Raw genomic sequence first — 21,119 nt, 5'->3', positions numbered from 1 at the left:
ACTACTGTCAGAGACTTTATTGATGAGAATGGACGGCATGCAGAACACAACCACATTCATCGCAACGGAGGAACGGATAAACATTACTCATGTCCCACTTTTGCTAAAATAATTCGGGAACTCTGGTGGGAGAGTAGGCTAGTTAGTAAAACTGATTTAGAAGTGGACTGTTCCTATAACTAAGTTCCTCTAACTACTTGGTCTGAAAGAGACTATGAGACTATCTGAGATTGAGCTACTTTTCTTCCTTTTTACAAAAAAGGTAGGCCTATTCAATTTATGGTTGACACTCACTGCACTCACTGATGAAGCATATAAGCTATGTTTTTTTGGGTGAATGAAAGGACTGATTCTCGAATGAAGCACATTTAAGAACAAGAATAAGAACAGAATAGGCCTACACCCATTTCGTTCCGTTAAAATTCTAATCAGATCGGCAGTTTTATTCCGATAAAGGTGTTCATATCATATGTGTCATATTTATTCCGATGTAGCCGTTATTATGATTCTAATCTGAATAGGAGTGTCCATGTAAGGCCACCTAGTCAAAACAATAGCAAAGGGCTAAAGAGGACTTGCACAATGATTCAAAAAGTCAAACAAGAGTGCCAAAAAGTTATGCACAGTTATAAAGTCTGACTTTGAGCCCAGATAGATGTTGGCATGCATGTTGACAGTAGATTCTCCTTAAGTCTCAATCACGAACATGCAAAACAAAAAACATGTCCATTCCAATTCTATATTTTGAATAGTAATAGTGACTGCAGTCATAAACTGTCACCACAGCAATTTGCATTCACTGTTGTAACACATTAGTAACATACAAAAGTTTAAAACATTGACGTTTCAGAGCTCTCTTCTAACAGGGAATATTGCATGCCACTGGAGATCCCATAGAACCTGTCCCATTTGAACAGGCTATAGATGACATGAAAGGGGAGGGTGTGGAGGTTCTGAGGGAGTTGTGTCCATTGCGACTGCTGACCAGAATTATTAGTTCATCGGCATTGCTTCAAAGAGTTTGAGGTGCCCTTAGTGTTATGTATTATTAAGATGATGTGTTTGAACATTGTTTTCTTTGAAATGGTACCCTGGACATCAGAGCTTTACCAAGATGAATTACTACATGAAAGTGGACATCCTGTTGATCATCATCAATTTATGATAATCTGTCTTCAATATTGTCTTTTTTAGACCTAACTAATCCAGTGAGACGCAGTGTCTATTTTTATGCATTTTACAAAAGAGTGGATGGTAGGCCTAGTACATTGTTACACTGTGTTGTCTTCACGGATTAGTTTCATCTTGTCAGCTGGAATCAGGCAGTCTCAGCAGTCTCAGCTGGTACCCCCCCTCCCATTTTCTCGTTCTCTTTCTGAGAGTTTTATAAGTTTTGATTTGCCTTTCTCTTAAGTTTCGTAGACAGTAAGACAGTAAGATGTATTTTAACTGCTTCAAAAAACCCTATGCATTGATGTGACCATTGGATGGATGAAGTGAATAATAGCGCTTATTATCTCATTCTTATGGAACATGTCAGTGGATGGGATATATCCGGCAGCAATTGAAATTTTTTTTTTTTTTAAGTATTTTTTTGGGGCTTTTTTATGCCTTTAACGTGACAGGATAGTGGAGAGTGACAGGAAGTGAGTGGGAGAGAGAGTCTGGGTGAGATCCGGAAAGGACAACGGGGCGGGAATCAAACCCGGACCGCCGGCGTACGGTGCAGGTGCCCCAACCAGTTGCGCCACGGCTGGGACAATTGAACATGTTGTCCTCAAAGTTGATGTGTTAGGAAAAATGGGCTGGATGACTGGTTCAGATCGTCTCCAAAACAGCAGCTCTTGTGGGGTGTTCCCGGTCTGCAGCATTCAGTACCTGTCAAAAGAGTTTCAAAGAAGGTAAGTCAAGTCAAGTTTATTTATAGCCTATAACGCATTTCATACACAGAGTCATTCAATGTGCTTTACATATACAAAACCAAACAATAATAACAAATAAAAGCATAGAAGGGCAATATAGTCAAAGAATAGTTCAAAAGGTAAAGATCATAATAAAAAAAAAACATAAAACACACAAGGTAAAAATTAAAAATAAGGAATAATTAGTAAGCAAAAAAAAAGAAAAAAGCGTTGAATCGGCGGCAGAGTTATGGGCGGCCGAGGCTCATTAGTGCACGTGGGGACAAATTGCATTACCACCGGCCAGTCTGAGTGCCCACGCTGACCCCTGACAATGGGCACACGAGCATCAGAACTGGACCACGGAGCAATGGAAGAAAGTGGCCTGGTGTGATAAAGCATGTTTTCTTTCATCACTTGGATGGCCAGGTACATGTGCGTCGCTTACCTGGTGAGCACATGGCACGAGGATGCACTATGGGAAGAGGGCAAGCTGGCGGACACAGTGTGATGCTTTGGCCAATCGTCTGCTTTCTGCTGGGAAACCTATTGCCATTCATGTGGATGCTCCTTTGACATGTACCACCAAGCATTATTGCAGACTATGTGCATCCTTTAATGGAAACAGTATGGCAGTGGCCTCTTTCAGTTGGATAATGCACCCTGCCAAGAAGCAAAAGTGGTTCAGGAATGGTTTGAGGAACATAACAGGTTCAGGGTGATGACTTGGTCTCCAAATTCCCCAGATCTCAATCCAATCAAGAATCTGTGTGGAATGTGGAGGCACCAATTACAGGACTTAAAGGATCTGCTGCTAATGCCAGATCGTCAAAAGGGGGACCCACACAATATTACACAGGTCATCATAATGTTATTGTGATCTGTGTATTTGAACAATGGCCAGTGTTGAGCCCAGATAGATGCTGACCAAGTGCCTGTCATTAGTCTCTCCTTGGGTCTGAATCATGAACATGCATGGTAATCAGGGCCGGAGTGGGGCCACTTTTCATCTATCCCACAATTCCACAAAGAGGCATACTGAATTGTTTACATGTTTTTCTGCATGGGTAGCTATCATATTGTTTGGTGATTTACTCCTTTACTACACCCACTTCTGAGCAAACAAGGCATATAGCTGTCATATACTGTTCTTTATTACAGTAAATAATGGTTCTTTCTTACATTAAATAACAACATTTCATATTAATTCATATGGTTTACTCTATTGTCCTCTCTAGCCCAGATAGCAAAATCAGATTGTCAGATGGCGGACCACTGGTGGTGTGCCGCCGGTGGCGTGCCATTTGTGGTCCACCGTTGGACCACCATCTCTTTAAATTTAACTTGTCATGAATATTAAGAAAAGTTAATAAAAGTGATATATGGAGTATAACTGAACAAATGAAAACGATTTTAGACCAATAGTGGCAACATATTGGGCCATTTGTATGCAACCCGCCAGAGAACCGATGAGCAAATGCCAGCGGACCGTGAGCTATGCCCAGGGATGGATTACTGCACGGGCCTACCGGGCCCAGGCCCAGGGGCCCAAGAGGTCAGGGGGCCCTGAAGCCCAAGCCTTTGCATGGAATCATTGCCTTAATATCAACAAATCAGGGTGTAGGCTATGAATCTGATTGAATTAAAGTATTGGCCATCCCCAAAATGCACCAGAATACAGGAAATCACATCAAACAAAGCAACCCCCCCCCCCCCCCCTCCCCTCCTTCCCCATAACCGACAATTAGAGGGGGGCCCTAAAAACATTTTTAGAAAAGATGGTATATGTGGACCCAACCAACTCTTCTTGGGAGGGAAGAACAACAACCCATGCAGAGGCTGCGGTGTTAGGCATAGAATGCGGAACGTGTGTAGCCTACTTTAAGAGAAGATAAATTAACGTGGCAAATGTCAATATTTTCCCCTCGACCGGCCCAAAAGCGAAGCGGCCCACCGGGAATTCTCATGATTCTCCCGATTACCCACTCTGGGCCTGATGGTAATGGCATGGTAATTGTTATGGTGTCAGTTAAGGTGAGCATCTGAATGTAATTCACCCTTCTGAGAAATGATTGGCCCAGCAGATGCTCATTACTGGTTCTGCAGTGTGTTCATTAATGTGTTTTCTGCCCACATAACATGAACAGAGTTTGTTGTTGTTGTTCAGACAGCAGCACTAAGGTTTTATGAGGTTATGAAGTTACGCACTCTTTTAAGTATACAGTTTTATATTTTTTTTAAGATATTGTTACGGCCCAGGCTCGTGTGGGCAGCAAACATGAAATGGAGGCCAAGACCAAATGCAATTTCAATACTTAAGTTTATTTACTAACAGGAAAACTGTGTCTGTGGGATATGATAGGGCTACTGGTTGCAGTTGTAAAGATGGAAATGCCTGCAATGACGGAGTAGAGTTTGAAAGAATGGATGTGTGAGCACATGGGAAAGAGAAAAGAGTGTGTGCAAATGATGTTGAGTGTCTGGATGTGGTGAATGAAAGTCTCAATGTGTGTCTGCGTACAAGAGTTAGAATGTCAGAAAGAGTCCCCCCAGCCAAATGAGGCTGATCCTCAGGCTTATATAGACACGCCCACTCCAGGTGCAATCAGTCAATTAACAACCCCAGTCGATGCATAGGCCTCTACACAGACAGCAGGGGGAGGGGAGGGTCGTCACAATATGCAAAAAGATACATAGAATTAAAGTTTTCTTTTTCATATAGAATAATGCACACAATATTGTTTATATGTTAAACAGCTCTAAGATGAGCATTTGTATGAAAGACAGACTGCTGTTTCCACTGGCACAGTCACTAAAATGACTGTGTGTATAAGGTCTTCTTTGAGATGCCAGCACTCTGTGTTATTCTCACTAAAAGTGGCATGCTTACATTCACTAATAATCCTTTCCCTTGTCAATCAGAACCTATGGAGTGTGTGAGAGAGAGAGATAAAAAGAGAGATAAAAAGAGAGAGAGAGAGAGAGAGAGAGAGAAAGATCAGCAGCTTACATAACTCCAATCAGACGTATTTCACTTCAGCGCGGCTCCTCTGACAGTCACAGTGTAAGCGCAATCTCCTTCCACCACAAAGCCCTTTTGAAGATGTTCTACCATGCATCCTGCTGGGAGAGAGCAAGTGAGTGTGTGTGTGTGTGTGTGTGTGTGTGTGTGTGTGTGTGTGTGTGTGTGTGTGTGTGTGTGTGTGTGTGTGTGTGTGTGTGTGTTGGGCGGGGGGGTGTTTGGTAGGGGAGATCAAAAGAAGAGGCATCATTAGGTCAGAATTGGCACTAGAGCTTATCTATTAACAGCATTCATAAAGGGGCTAATGACTGTGGCAATCATGTTCACTATGGTGGGAACAGCAGAGGGATGCTTTGGGAATGCTAATGTAAAATAGAAATGGAAGTTTACCCAAACAGATGATATCATGTTTTACTCTCCAACGGCACTGTCCTGGGCACAACTGCATGGAGCCCATGTAAATAACACCAATGGTAGGATTTAGAGGGGAAAAGTAACTGGGGAAATGTACAACTTGAGGCATTTTCATTTGAAACGTATTCACACAGGCATGGCTTATATTACACTTCACTGCTTGAGCGTTCATGTTCAAGGGGCACAGAGAGAAAAGCTTGACAACAGTGGGATTAAGATACAGAAAAAGTCAATACATATTTGTCAAATATACTGTAGGCTTTTAAAGCAAGTCTGTGTAGTCTACATTTTAGTTGAACTCTTTGTGGTTCCGAGCCATTCTATAGCTCTAGAGTAAGTAAAGAATTGACATAAAAACAAAAGCTCATTTCACATGTACATTCAGAGAGATTGTATGAAAATACCCCTGTCTCCATTTTCAGATGTAATACCTCTTATTGCCCTACAGAGAATAAATCAAATAAATATCACTGTGTGATAATTATTAATAATATTCATCATAAATTTTACAGTATTGTACTCCACATATCAACAGTGCAATCTAATTGTACAATTATTTACTGTATGATTACATTCCATGCCATTGTATGTATAGAATACCACTGAAGTTTACATGCATGGTAGGAAAAGAAAGAATTGCTGAAAACGTAATTTCTCACTGTTAAGTTTGAAACGGTATATGGTTAATGTTGAATGTCCCTGTACAGCGCTAAGACACTGCATTTGCTAGCACAGCCATAGTTAAATAAGAGATAGATCATGTCCAAATATTTACCCTGTAGCCACTGAGAATAGCAGCGGGTTGTAGTGTGCATGTCAAGGCGTCCATTCTTGACACTCAACACAAAAGGCTGTGTAACATTTCTTGGGAATAAGCCAAAACAAAATATTCCTGATGTACAGACAAGGACCCTCACAAAAGCATACAGTAGGAGCCTTTCAAAAGCTTAGAACAAACTGATTTAAGGGCCGGGACAACAAACCTGGGTACGGCATGGCACAGTGGCCAAAACACGATTAGGTTTCATTTGGTTTGGATGACAATTACTGCAGCTTTTGTAAAATACAGTTGCATTGTATTGCCGAGAATATGTACTGTATATATGAAGATCATGCAAGACAATAGCTTACTGTGTTGACAAGTGCAGTCTCTGACCTACCAGAGCAGCTGATGCAAACACTTAATGAATCTCTGAAGCAAATGAGGAAACAAACACTAAAGAGACATGACGGAAGCTTTTAAGGAAACCTCTTGTTGTTGACAAAGCAATCATTGAGGACATCATCATAAGCCCTGGTGACAAGACAAACATATTAAGCATTAAGGTCTATAAATCCTGCCAAAATCCTATAACCGCACTACAATAATAATAGTAAAAAAAACAATATTAAATTTTTCATAAAAAACAACAACATTTGTGACAAACAACAACCACAGCTGTGTTTTGGCACTGACTCATTACCTTGACTGTCTGGCGTGCTGGTCTGTTAGAACAGTTGAGTCTATTGTCGCTGCAGCTCCTGTCCTGGCGTTGGCTAGATAAACCAGATGACCAGGGACACGTACGCAGTAAGGAAATGCTGTGTTCACTCCAGCCTGACATCTCCTACTGTACACTGTCTTAAAGGACGCAAGGGTTTGGAAGGGATTGGATGCCTGCTTAGCCCACACAATAAATGAGTCAGTTTTAGCTATCCTAGTTCAAAGTACAGCCAGTGATTAAGTTCAATTCAAGTCAGTTCTGTCATATTGCTTTATGTTCTTATATACCATTTGTTTATTGCAACCTATTGCCTGAAGCAATGAATACTGATCTCATGGATTTAATACCTCCAATATAATAGTAATATTTACAAAGTCAAAATTGTATTCATTCATTTTATGGTCTTACAGAATCAAGGCATGAAATGATGAACTGTAAAAGACTACACACAACAGCAAAATCTTGCAACAGCAAAATGATAGTGACTGTGGACAACCCATGTTTATCCATGCGTTGGATGTGAGATAGATAATATGCCTCCTTCCTGCCATCCTGTCCGTGAGAGCCTTCCGGCAGAGGAAGAGAGGGACAGAGAGTGGCAGGTCTGTCAGGTGATTGTTTGGAGCCAGGAATAATGATTACTCTCCCTCCATTTGAGAAAGGTCACAGCCGGGAGAGTAAGATGTCTGACACACAAGGGATGATTATATGAGAGGCAGAACTATAAAGTACAGACCCTGCACTTTCCACTGTCATTACACACCTTTGCTCTCTACACCTTTTCATTGCTGTGTATAAAAGCATGAGCATCTGTAGCCTTTTTTATAAAGCATTCATAAAAGTGACAGTCTCAACAGTCCAACAGTCATTTGAGCCCAGGCTGTTGAATGACCTACTGAGGAATGTCAGTACAAATTCATTGATTGTCTTGTCTCGTCATCACGTACCACATTTACCTCTGAATGAATTCTGGCATGCTGGCTTAACTTACGGTATTGTGACCCGACACAATCTTAACAGTCATTGTTCAGCTTTTTGGAAATTTTAGCAATTTCTGTTTCCCTCTTTAAATCTTTCATTTTATTTTATTTAAAATAGGCTATTATTGACTGAAAAGACAAAACATCATGCTGAAAGCAGTGAAGATGTCTGATGTAAAACCTTTTATGAGGAATGTCTGAAGGGATCACATTTTATCTTAGGAATATGATACAGTGAAAAGGAATCACCATTCTTGACTTATTTTCAAAGAATCTAACGTGAAAGAATTAAACCAGACATTGAATAAAGGTGAATTTATGCTACTCACATAATTACTTCAGGATACAATACTGAAAGTAAAATGTCCTCTTTAGAAGTGCTACATTTTCAAAATCATGCCCCGGTGTTTTATGTGAATGTTATGGATGCATTGATGTGATTGATGTTTAAAGTATTCATTGTGTGTCTGCCATGTCATATCACTTGAAATGTACCACATGGATTTCATAATTGAGTTGACTGAAGACAATCAGGCAAAGTCTTTAATGAACATAAGAAGTAAGAGCAAAAACATGTGGCACAATATACAGTTTGAATATTAAACATCTGAACATCTGAAGGTATCATCATATTCATATCATATTACATAATTGAACTGTGGTGGAGAAATACATCTCAAAATGTCACTGCCAATTAAAATGATAGAAGCACAAGTAACTTAAGCATTTTTTCCACCACTGCTCAGCCGGTTGCCATGCATTAGCATAAGTAGTGGAAAGTCTAGCCTGCTTAATAGAAGCATTGGGATATTTTACACAAAGTCGATGCACACTGTTGAAAACGTTTCATTCTCAACATGATTTGAACTAACCAGGCGCTATTTACAGCACTTTCATACTCATTCAAACACATCATAGTGCATATTACATTTGCAACACTTTTCCGAGGGAGTCTGCAATGTCTGTTCATGATTGTTCGAATCAATTGTAGAGCACTGGCTCACCTAGTGTCCGATACGCTCTTCAGGCTCATGTAAAGTGTGCTGACTACGGTTGCTTCATCTGGGTTAGACTCCTTACCGCTCCTTTGACCCGTACACAGAAGTGCCATGATCCGTCTAGGAAACTTCCCACTGAAGAGGAGATAGATGCAAGGGTTGGCACAGCTGTTCAGACTGGACAATAGCATGAGGATGGTAAAGACCGCACCTGGAAAAAATAACACGTGATTCATTAAAATGCGCATTGATTTCACATACACTTCAGTCAGTCTTAACATCTGAACACTTCAATCAGTCTTAACATCCAACCAGAGCCATTACAGATTCGACAAAAATGTACCAGAACCACAGTAGCCTATGAGTACTGTCTTTAAGTGGCTTTAAATATTTTTCTTACTTTCAGTCGGTGCGTCATCGTCCCAAACTGACCACAGCTGAACTGTAAAGAATGGGGACCAACAGAGAATGTAGGCAAGCACTATAACAACAGTCATTTTCACTGTTTTAATCCTTGCTTTAGACACTCCAGCGACACTGCTGGCTCTGGACGGCAGTGGCTGCTTGATTACATCCTCTTCGTTCTGGTGCGTCTTCATGTAGAGGTTTATCTGAATTGCTCTACAAATGCGCACCTGGCACACAACAACAGTCATTATGGGCAACACGAAAATTACTAAAGTTGTCCATGTTATGTATGTCTTCAGTCCCCATGGTCGTATGAAGTCAGCCCAGCACTCAAAAACCCCAGGAGCAATCTCAACTTGGGAGAAGATAAAGATCTGAGGGAGGCTTCCGATTAGAGCGATTCCCCATGCGATGCAGACGGGGACGTTCCATCGCGCACGGCGTCTCTGGAAAGTTACCATGGGATTGCAGATGGCTTGGTAGCGGTCAATAGTCATCACAACGATCATGTAAGTAGAGGCGAACATGCCGACCACCTGAAGGTACTTCACCAACCGGCATAACATGTCAGGGCCGCTGAATCTGTCGGTGATATCCCACATTAGTTGAGGGCACACCTGGAAAAAAGTGACGACAAGATCCGCCAAGCACAAATGAAAGACGAATACACGCATTCGAGACATTTGCTTTCTTCTCTTCCACAGAACCAAGAGGAGTCCGAAATTCAGCACTGCTGCGCAGAGGAAGATTATGCTCAAAATAGCTATTTCAACTCGCGCAAGACTTTCATCTCGCGGCGTATCAAGGCTAGTTTCCTTTTTCAAACTGGAATTTGTCTCATTTGACGTGAATAAAGACATTTTCCTTTTTATCATTTAAGATAACTTGGAAGTTTGAAATCATTTACTCTACATCCTCAGTAGCTTACAGTTGCACACAACGTGTCAAGCGAAGAAAAAAAAACTGTCTACATTGTAAAATAGGCCTATTTAAAAAATTCTGGAGGGGAAAAGTTTACTAGATTGCGCGCGAAGCCGCCGTGCGGTGAAGTGAGAGTATAAAGTTGCGGGTTATGTTTTTATCCTTGGCACATCGTAGGAGGAGCTTTCCTTCACAGCACACAGGCATTCAGAATCAGCACACATCACCTTCCCTCCTAGACGAGCTTGGAAGCCTCACTGGAGGTTTGGAAGTGCAAGCTAAGCTTACAGTTATCACAACAATAAAAATGCAGACCCTGTGAGATGAGAAGAGAGATAGAAAAAATACATTTAATTAACTGTATATGATTATTGGGAAGCAGGGATGTCACTTGTATTGAAAGACGGGGGGGGGGCTTAGCCCCCTGGGTTGTAGATAATTTGTGTGCATAGAGGCCACCGAAAAAAAATCATTACACCTTCAAAGGGCTTCAATGAATTGATATTAACAGGGACACCATGCCAGTAGTTTTCACTCTGGCAATATTGCTGATTATATTGCTAATTATAACAACAGTCTGCGGGGACTGATATTGTAGGCCTAGCTTGCCAGTGGCAGGGGGGTGGGGGGCTGTCATCACATGTCATGAACTGTTGTGAAGTTAGGGATTAGGGAATTTAATTAATAGTACCCACTGTAAAAAATCACATTACAATTGGGTGCATATGTTTCCATCACATGACTATAAACTGACAGGTGCAAAACAATGTATTGTTAATATCATAGGCTAACCTAGCCTTCAACAGAAGTCCGAAATGCAAAAAAAATTAGGGCAAAAATGAGTCCTATATTTACCCCATAATATCAAATCATGTTCATTCTTTTGCTTATTTATCAACCCTCTAAAAATGTTAGATGTTAAAAATGTCTCCCTGCAGAAGGCTCTAACTACTTTAATAAGCTGTCCAATCTGAAGGGCAATGTTTGGGAACCCTCAGGTTCACATCATACCAAAGATGTTCAATGAGATTCACATCTGGACTGGCTCCTTAAAGATGCCCTTGTCCCTCAGGCTTTATAAGCTAAATGCATTGGTTTCATTTAGGGGATAAAAGGAGAACGTTTGTCCCAGCGTGATGTCTCCTACAATCTATTCTCCAGTGACCATTCTGCACTCAGTCATCCTCCAATTCTGACTGGCCACCTCTCTGTGTAGTGCTGCTGATTGAGTCTTCACGTCCATGACCCACTGTAAAGATTGGAGGAGTGGAAAGGGATGACCACAGAAGGAGCACTCCATTAGGCAAATCAATTGCTGCCTGTAAGGCCCTCAGAAGGCAAACATCAGTCATGTCTGATGAAGGGCTGGGAACCGAAGAGTCACATGTGGTGACATATGGTGATCTTGAATTTCCCCTGGGGATCAATAAAGTATCTATCTATCTATCTATCTATCTATCTATCTATCTATAGCCTACAAATAAAAAAACGCTAAGGAGCAGATTCTGGTGTGCGGACTCAACGTTCTTCTACCGAAAATAGACTTGACATTCTTTAACGCATTCAAGTACAATTTCATGAATTTCTTTTGTACAAAAAATGAGCTCTAAGAATTATTTATTGGGAAAGAACAGGAAGTTAAGGTACCTCAGCACCTCTGTGATGCATTGAAAAAACATCGGCACAATGCCAAATGCCTCTCAATGCTCTGTACTTCATCAATAATGCAATTATCACTCCAAAACACAAAACACAAAATCTTTATGCGATCCATGAGGGAAGCATTTCTGCTACAATAGCCACCATCTTGCCAGTGCCCATGGCCTTTCAAAATATAATAGAACTCAAATTATCCATGCAAATTGCAAATACCACAGCTGCAGCTTGTTATTACTCATAGTCATCGTCCACACTGTAGTTGATGAGAAGACGCCTACAAAATCACAACAACTCCAGAGTCTCCATTTGTTTGAAATTGTGGCTTCACAGTTGTGGGCATTCATCAGGACTGTCATTATCAACAAACACCACTTGACTTCACAAGTTGGTCGTCAGGATTGATGGACTGTACTGAGGAGCTCCTCTTTGTCCATCTGGTAGCGGCTCTTCTTCCACGTGTCGCGTAGGCCCTGCAGAATGGTGCCGATCTCCTTGCCCGATGTGATGCCCATCTTCCTCAGGTCGTGCCCGCTGACGGGAAAACGAGGGATGGACCAGCTGGTCATCTCCGCTAGAAGCTTCTCCTCGCCTTGGTATTTGAGCAGCTCACACACTTTACTCTGAATATCCACCTCCCGGCTCTGCAGACACACATAGATATCAATAGAATAGAAATAGACAGTTGATAAAAATGTAACTATTTTTTTAAAAACTAACTCCACACACATCATATGTATCTCCACACAGAGTATACATCTAAGCACAACTTTATCACACCAACAGTCATAAATCAATACATGTAACAGGTTCAACTTCACACTAAGGGCAGTGGGGCGCTCACTTCTACTACCGTGGGGAATTTTACAGGAACAATAACCTTTTGGAGGAAATGCATTTGTTTGGTTCTCAATGAGGAAACTGCACTGATATATTCTGCAAAACAGTACATGTATCCAAAATAGTTCACCGAACTATGAACTATAAACAAATTCTATGACAATGTGGTTTACTTTACATAAATGGCCAGAGGAGGCAAAACAGACCAAAATATTATTTACCCTTAGCCTAGGTATCAGTGCTTGCCATGGTATTAATATTATTTACCCTGAGGTAAGGTATCAGTGCTTGCCATGGTCCCCATACAACCAAACAATGCTTCCTATTTACTTTGACAGGAAGTCAGAGCTGAATCAAAATGTTCAACAACTTCAAGCTAAACTTTGCCAGACACGGTTTCTGCTTACTTGAATGAGGAAACACTTGTCAACACTGGTTCTGCTTACGTCAATGATGAAATCTGTGTATGGCCTGAGACGGTCATCCTCATCTTGACCCTTCACAAGGTACCGTCTGTGTTTGACCAGGAAGAGGCCCAGGGTTTTCTCCTCTTTGGAGATGCGGAGCCGCAGGTCCAGCTTGTCCACTTCATCCGTTCTGCGGAACAGGGCTGACAGAATGGTCATGGGCTTTGGAGACAGGCTCTGGGCACAGCTCCACACCTGTTTCATCTCCTCAACATTGCCCTCTGGTGGCAAACCTAGGGAAGGCAAATAAAGGAATATTTGGAATGTCTGGAATCCCAAAGTGAGTAGGATCACAGTGATTAAATGTTTTGTAACCTAATCATTTGAAAATATAATCTTCTCAAGCAGCACCTAATATCATGACAATAATGCTGCAATAGTCATAATCTTTATTTAAGAAATAAATCTTTCATTTGTCAGATGTAATGCTGATTGTATGATTCATCTACGTAAGGCTTTTAACAGCATAGAATTGGTTAGCCAGAGGCATGAAGACTTCCGGTATGAGGCGTGCGGAGTAGACACATAGGCAGTTGGCTCCCACGACTTAACTTTTAGTTTACCTTTAAAACCTCTCCTTTTCTAAAAATTGTAGTTTGCAAAAGAATTGGTTAGCCAAAGGTTAGCTTATTTGCCGTCTACCCCAGAGTTGGATAAGAGGATACAAGCTCTTTTCTCCTCTGTTTGTGCCAAGCAATAACCCAGCCTGGGAGCCTGGGCATAATTCACTGAAAGTGGGTTACAGGAGTTAGCCTATAGCTCCCTTTTAGCTTTAACTGGTGTGGCTACTCATTTCCAGTGAATTACCGACATGTTAAGCTAGGCTAACTAGGCTAATGAAACATAAATATGTGCTCCCCTCTCGTTTTAACGGACGTGATTAGTGATAAGCACGTGAGCACCATCGATCTAAATTGCTACATTGATTCCAATAAAATGTTATATGGATTATATTCTATAGGCCCTTTAAACTGCATAAACAAACAGGTGTGTTCCAAAGGCATTTCCAGTGGCACAGAAAACAACATTGAGCTAATGGTAACTTGGGGACGAAAAAAAAAGTATCGGCGTTGGTTTTGAACGTTTCAACCGGAAACCTTCAAGGAACAGTTTGAAAAGGTCTATATAACAATATACAAGTGCCAGGGCGATGCTAAATGCTTCAAGAACAATTCTGGCCTTAGTCTAATGCCTTAGCCTCAACCTTACCCATGTACTGTGCCAGCTCCAGCTCATAGAGGAGCGCTAATAAATGTGCAGCGTGGTTTCCTGTCACCATCTTCTTCAGCTCCACCCAGATGCGCTCCCCAGATATGGACGCCAGGCCACGGGCGTTCTCTCTGATGGCCTCCAGGGTTTTGGGATCATGCTCTCCTGGTTCATTGGCCACCCTGCCATAGAACCTAATCGTCACAGTCAAATGGAGGGAATGGAAGAGAGAGAGAGAGAGAGAGAGAGAGAGAGAACATTTTTTTTGTTGAAAAATGTCACCACCAGGATTTAACTAAGCAAATAGGTAAGAGCTGCAGTTGATCAGGTCTAGGTTCAGCAACGTTATGTGCCCAAAGAATGAGGTCAGCTGACTACCTGAATATACTGAATGGCCAGGTTATTTTATCAGTGGATTTTTTTCTTCCCTGATGGCACGGCCATATTCCAAGGTGACAATGACAGGATTCATCGAGCTCAAATTGTGAAAGAGTGGTTCAGGGAGCGTTAGACATCATTTTCACACATGGATTGGCCACTAGAGTCCAGACCTTAACCCCAATGAGAATCTTTGGGATGTGCTGGAGAAGACTTTGCACAGTGGTCTGAATCTCCCGTCATCAATACTTCATCAAGATCTTGGCAAAAAATGAATGCATCGCTGGAGGAAATAAATGTTGTAGCAGAAGCTTGTGGAAACGATGCCACTGCAAATGCGTGCCGTAATCAAAGCTAAAGGCGGTCCAACGAGTGTGTGACCTTTTTCTTTTGGCCAGGCAGTGTATTAGGCTGATGAACGCCTCAAACTGAACTGAACACACTGAACATATCTTTGTGATACATAAATGTTTGCTCTTAAATGCAGCACATCATGATATCATAAGTGCAACACAACAGATGTTAAAAACTGACATACCTGAAATATCTTAAAATGCGCAAGTAGTCCTCCTGTATCCTGAGGGAGGCACTGCCAACAAACCGTACTTTTCTGTTCTGGAGGTCTTCATACCCATTGAAGTAGTCATACAGAGTTCCGTCCAGTCCTAACCAAAGTGACAATCAGAAAATTGTTATTATGCCTCTGGCAAAACCATGTGTAAATGCAGGTTGATTTATGATAAATGATGCACTGTAATGTACTCTCTAGGGATGCACCCATATATCGGCCTTGACTGATATCGGCTAATTTGTATGATGTTTACCAATGGTAGTGGCTGATGTTTATTTGTTATATTGCATCAATTCTGCACAAGGTAAATGCTGTGTTATGTGGAGACTGGAACATTCAGAGATGGTGCTATGAAGGCCTGAAAGAAATTATTCAGTTATTCTTTTTAATTAATATTTTTGTTTCCACTCTACTAAAGGGTATAATTTACAACAAAAAATAAGCAAAACAAACAAATAAAAAATATCTGTAACGGCCATATTGTTATTTTAAACATCGGTATCAACAAATATTGGTGCATCCCTAGTGCTCACACTTTAATAGAATGAAATATGAGGAGACTGGTAGACACCTAAAAACATGGAGTTGATGGTGAGGTCTCTGCGCTCTGCGTCCTTCTCCCAGTCGGTGGTGAACTCCACTTCTGCGTGCCGCCCATCAGTCTGGACATCCACACGCAGGGTGGTCACCTCAAAGTTTTCATCGTGCAGCTGAACAAAAGCACAATTCAAACATTTAATAAACACATACACACGCTGAAGTGCAATTCATTACATTACATTACATTTGGCTGACACATTTTTAACCAAAGCGACTAACAACATGGCAAACAGTTTAAGTTTTTAACACAATTCTCTCAACAATTCTAGGACAATTTAAAAAAGGTAGAGAATAAGTGCATCAGTGAAGAATAAGTGCATCAGTGAAGAATAAGTGCATCAGTGAGTGCTGTTTTTTAAACAGATGAGTGTCAGTTCTAGACAGGTAGTAAGTGCTAGGATCAGCAAGACTAGTTGTAAGTCGTGCTATGAGAGGAGATGTTCTCTGAAGAGCTGGGTGTTCAGAGTTTTTTTTAAAGATGGAGAGGGATGTCCCTGCCCTTGTAGGAACTGGCAGTGCGTTCCACCAACGAGGAACAACAGATGAGAAAAGTTAGGATTGGCCTGAGCGCACCGGTGGCAGAGCTAGACGTTCGTCTAATTCACAGTATGGTGGTAACTTTCCACTCTCTTCAGTAGCCTAGATTGTTGCGACATACCCGGGCTGTGATGGTTCCATGTTGTTCGCCTTTGTTATTGATCAGGCGTACTCCTGCAGCTTGGAACATTCTCTTCATCTCCTCAGGGGTAGCGGTGGTGGCAAAGTCCACATCCTCTGGTCGCTTCCCAGACAGAAGGTCTCGTACTGCTCCTCCAGCAATCCTCAACTCAAACTTGTTCTTTTCAAACAGGCCTGGAAGAGCAAAAGTATATAATTTATTATGCTGCTAATGTTTTAAGTTGTATTGTTATAATTACTATGTGCACCAAAGATGATATGAATCAGCAATTTAACCTATTAATCTATGTGTCTATGTCTATGCATGACCTCGTCAATAAACAAAACGTTAAAAGCATGTGCATATGGAACTAGTACCATCTATTAAAATATCGTATACACACACAGCCTACACAGTGACGTTACTTAAACAGCAACACAAAAAACAGCCTTCCACATCAAACGCCAATCGGCAGCCTTCAAGAGAGAGAGAGAGAGTTTTCACCTGCAATGCCATTTAGTCCATCTGTAAATAATGACTGGAAATCCTTCGTTTTCAACTGCATGGTGAAGAAATGTCTTCGAGTCCAAACAAGTGCTCTGCCAACAGTGGGATTCAGAAATATTCGTCCCCACATCTGTTAACTAATGTAAACAGTAAGAGCAAGTAGCAGCTAAGGCTTACTATATTTTACCAACGAGCTAGTCTGACCATCGACCTGCCTGCCCGTCCGTGCCGTGCCTGCCAAAGTGCCAATGCGAAGTTATGAGAGTTCAGAGTTATACAATCGGTGGTAGGCCTAATGGTATGAATTCACCTTACTGACCTCATACTGTCATGCAGCGATTTAACTTATTCAATACAGGTAGTATGTCACACTTGCATAGACATTCTCTGCTTGCATGTAGCAGACTCATGAGAGCAGAACGACGAGTCTCATTATGATGACGTCACTGGAGCGCTTGATCCTGTTTGGCTAAAACATAAAGATAAAAAAAAGTCTCAACTTCAAGTTCAAATGAAATTATTACAATCGTGGAAGTGTTGCAACTTTTTGATTAAGGAGTTTCATACTTGTTCCCCTTTATTTAGTGTTGCAGCATCTTGAAAATAATTTGGAAATAATGGGGGAAAAAATAGACTATTAAACTGCTGTATATTAGGGTACAATGAAATGCAATAAACATGCCGTGAAATCTCCATGATGTCTTTGTGTCTACTGATAAGTTATCTATTGCTGAACTAATGTTTACCTATAGGTCAACTCATTTAACAAAATAAAAGTCACGCGTGTTCTCCTAACAACATCAGCGTATTCTCCTAACAACATCATCTGGTGCTTGTCACTTATTAACCCAGGCTACTCTGACCAAATAGCCTACCCTGTCAGTGACTGACAGCCAAACTGTCAGATGCTCTCTAAAGCAAAACAGCGAAAGGAAGCTGCGGTCTAGCTGCTAGGTTTTCACGACTTATTCATAAATCATCGCGAGAATATCGGCCGAGAACTGTAGTTGGTCACAACGTTGGACGTAACAGTGGCCAAATGGCTAAAGTTGAGATAGCACCACTCAGACCCTGGGATGACTTTTTCCCTGGGTCTGAAAGGTTCGGCAAGCCCGATGTGCGCGACCTGGCGAAATGGAACAACAGAGTTGTTAGCAATCTTCTCTACTATCAAACAAATTATTTGGCGATGGCAATCGTTGTCTTCCTGCTTGTGGGGTAAGCTAGCTGCTTTGCAGTGATGAATTTTCAAAACAAAAGTCATCTCTTTCTCGCATAAGTTAGCAAAGCCAAATCTACAACTGCGTTTTCGCCTACAGTTTTTTTTGTTAAAAAGTCCAGGAGGATTGACCTGCTTTCAGAAGGGGAAAGTGACGTAAATACTGTGCAGATGACCAAGTGATTCTAACCTTAGATGGTCAGGCACTCCATCTCAAAAGTGTCATATATGATGATTGTTAAATCTTTTTGGAGTAGCCTACTTCGAGTTATGATTTGTAAGCAGTGATTCTGTGCATTGAAAGGATCTGTATAGATTTGTATTCATGTTGCGACAGTCCTGAACTAGCTGAGACTAATCAAAATGTCCATTGTGTAACATTGTTACATGTTGGTGGTGAGCTGTTTGCCTTAGATTGCAACATGTATTCATATAAGAATCATCTGTTCTCTAGACCAGTCTGACCAGGCGATAGCCCATGTCAGATAAAAAGTTAAGAAATGTTGGACTGGATATTTATAGCCTAGTTCTCACTGGGAAATCTATATGCACTTCTATTCTGAAGGCTTACACTTTTTTTAGCATTACATCCAGATGTAGCCTAAACAAAATGACATTGGTCTATCCTTTTATCCATATGGAAAACCAACATTGAAGCACATTTGAGGATTAGTTGTACTGAAGAAGCCCACGCAGTGGATATGCAGAGGCCATTTTTCTAAATATAGTCAGTCAGCATATGACTATTTCACCCTGATGACACATGGTTGCTGGGGGCTGCAGGGCTCCATAATCCCAAACATCAGCAGCTGATGGGGGATGAAGAGGTTGGGAAGTTCCCAGATGAACCAGCTGCTCATTACTGTGCTGCTTCATCAGCCTGCTCGGTTCAGAAACACTGAGTGAGTCAGGAAAGTCTCCTCACTGTGTCTCACAGTCCAGTGATCAAATAGGGTAGACCCCCCTCATTATTATAAAATTCAGTGAGTTGTCGCTACCCTTGAATAATGCAAGTTGTAGGTGAAATGGGTTAGAAAAAAGACAACGAAAAGCAATTGTAAAATAATAGTTAATGCTGTTTATTTCTTTATGTCATTTTATATTGGTTTGCATTTGTATGGCTTATATATTCTTATTTGTTAATTTTGTGACTTCCTTTAACAGCTAACTACTGAGCAAGTACACAACTGGCTAATAATGTGATTGAATGAATGTTCTGCTCATATCTTGGGAAAGAAGTCAAAAAGTTAGGCACAAGGGGGCGCTATTGATAAAGGATTTAGGATCGTGCATCCAAAACAGGAACAAACTGGCAGGGGTTTCCAGTATTGTGTTGTGCAAGTACATCTTCCATCCAAATGGCTCCTCTAATCTCAGTGTGTTATTTATTGTGTGATATTTATAGGTTAACCAATCCCTTTGGCATGATGCTGGGCGGCATCGTGGTCACCCTGGTCTTCATGGGCTCTGTGTGGGCTGCGGAGAACAAGGCCATGATCAAGAGCCTCAAAAGGCAGAACCCCACCCTGTTTGTCTTTGTGGTGATGCTCGCAAGCTATTTCCTCATGTCTCTCTTCGGAGGAGTCATGGTATTCATCTTTGGAATCTCCTTCCCCCTTCTGTGTAAGTCTGCTATGCATGAGAAGTTTTTAACAAAACTCATTTGAATCTAACCTCCTCAGTGTCACACCAGGTCTCCTTAGTGTCACACCAGGTGTCATGAGATGATTTTCCTGTATGCTTGCTTATTTAATGTGCATTGAAGTGGATCGCAGGGTTATGTTCTGATGTGTGTGGTAGGCTGTGTACTCTTAAGTTCAGAAGTAGGAGACGTGTCAAGATCAAACACTGGATTCGGGCTATGCACATTGTGATGTTTTGTCTTTTTTGAACCACAGTGATCTTCGCCCATGCTTCCCTGCGCCTGCGTAACATGAAGAATAAGCTGGAGAATAAGATTGAAGGGGTGGGGTTAAAGAAGTCACCAATGGGGATCATACTGGAAGCACTGGGACAACAGGAAGAGAGCATAAACAAGATTCAGGACTTCCTGGAGAATGAGATGATGAAGAAACTGAAAGAGTGAAAACCAACACACACACACACACACACACACACACACACAGTTGCACACAGTCGCACACAGTCATACATATAAATTGATTCCATTTTGTAGGTTAGTAGAACCACATGGTCCTAGGGAACTGAACTCTACTCCAGGTAGAGGATATAATGTGACTTTTCTGAGCACAGTTCACTGAATGTAAGGGATTGCATTGTTTGTAAATCCATCCAAGTTTACATGCAGGACACACCTAGCGGTCAAGCAGTCCTCAGGTCCTGCTTCACTCCCTGCCCCTGTCAGAAAGATGCTCTCAGAGCTAAACGCACACACTCCCTTTGTGGTTGTGCTACAGTGTCATAACATATAAAGTATATTATTTCCTTCCAAAATGTTGAACTTACCACTTCCACGGGTTTCATGTGCAATCAGGACATAAAAATGAAATTTACTGCAGTGTTGAAAATAGTGATCCTCAATATTCTATTTAAAAAGCCATGTATGGAGAATGAGTTTTCAGTTGCTTCTAGTTGATTTTTCTGTTTCATACAGTTTATTAATATTTTTTCTGAACTGTATGTACTGGTGTTTTTTGTGTTTTAATGTGTTATATCAAGAATAACAATATAAATCCTTACCAAATGGATAAATTAAGTTGCAGAGGCAACTGGGCATTGAAAAGACAGTGTTTGAATGCTTTTGTTCAATCAATGATTCCAAAGCATGTGTGAGTGACTTGTGTGTTAAATAATTATCAACAAACAACTCAACAAACTTCTATGCAATATTTTGAAATAAAGAGTCAAAGCCCTCTGTGAACTGAA

The 21,119-nt window shown here is 41.2% G+C and overlaps 3 protein-coding genes across 3 annotated transcripts; 1 reads left to right on the top strand and 2 right to left on the bottom strand.

Moving 5' to 3' along the window:
- Nucleotides 1–8,330: 8,330 nt before the first annotated feature.
- Nucleotides 8,331–10,082, bottom strand: si:dkey-178o16.4 (vasopressin V2 receptor). Its single transcript, XM_042089670.1, has 2 exons — nt 9,200–10,082; nt 8,331–9,010 (listed from the first exon to the last, which is right to left on the bottom strand). Exons 1-2 carry the CDS (start codon nt 10,080–10,082, stop codon nt 8,802–8,804), a joined length of 1,092 nt encoding a protein of 363 aa, XP_041945604.1. The 3' UTR covers nt 8,331–8,801.
- A 1,646-nt stretch (nt 10,083–11,728) lies between these two features.
- On the bottom strand, nt 11,729–17,470 carry trnt1 (tRNA nucleotidyl transferase, CCA-adding, 1). Its single transcript, XM_042089669.1, has 7 exons — nt 17,012–17,470; nt 16,508–16,701; nt 15,821–15,959; nt 15,217–15,343; nt 14,301–14,494; nt 13,071–13,324; nt 11,729–12,428 (listed from the first exon to the last, which is right to left on the bottom strand). Exons 1-7 carry the CDS (start codon nt 17,142–17,144, stop codon nt 12,180–12,182), a joined length of 1,290 nt encoding a protein of 429 aa, XP_041945603.1. The 5' UTR covers nt 17,145–17,470; the 3' UTR covers nt 11,729–12,179.
- A 448-nt stretch (nt 17,471–17,918) lies between these two features.
- On the top strand, nt 17,919–21,119 carry arl6ip5a (ADP-ribosylation factor-like 6 interacting protein 5a). Its single transcript, XM_042089671.1, has 3 exons — nt 17,919–18,232; nt 19,639–19,856; nt 20,132–21,119. The coding sequence occupies exons 1-3, from the start codon at nt 18,054–18,056 to the stop codon at nt 20,317–20,319; spliced, it is 585 nt and encodes a 194-aa protein (XP_041945605.1). The 5' UTR covers nt 17,919–18,053; the 3' UTR covers nt 20,320–21,119.

This window comes from Alosa sapidissima, chromosome 4 (genome assembly GCF_018492685.1).
Source record: "Alosa sapidissima isolate fAloSap1 chromosome 4, fAloSap1.pri, whole genome shotgun sequence".
Lineage (NCBI taxonomy): Eukaryota > Metazoa > Chordata > Actinopteri > Clupeiformes > Clupeidae > Alosa > Alosa sapidissima.
Note: the sequence above shows the minus strand (reverse complement) of the source record. Positions and strands in the feature narration are given on the sequence as shown.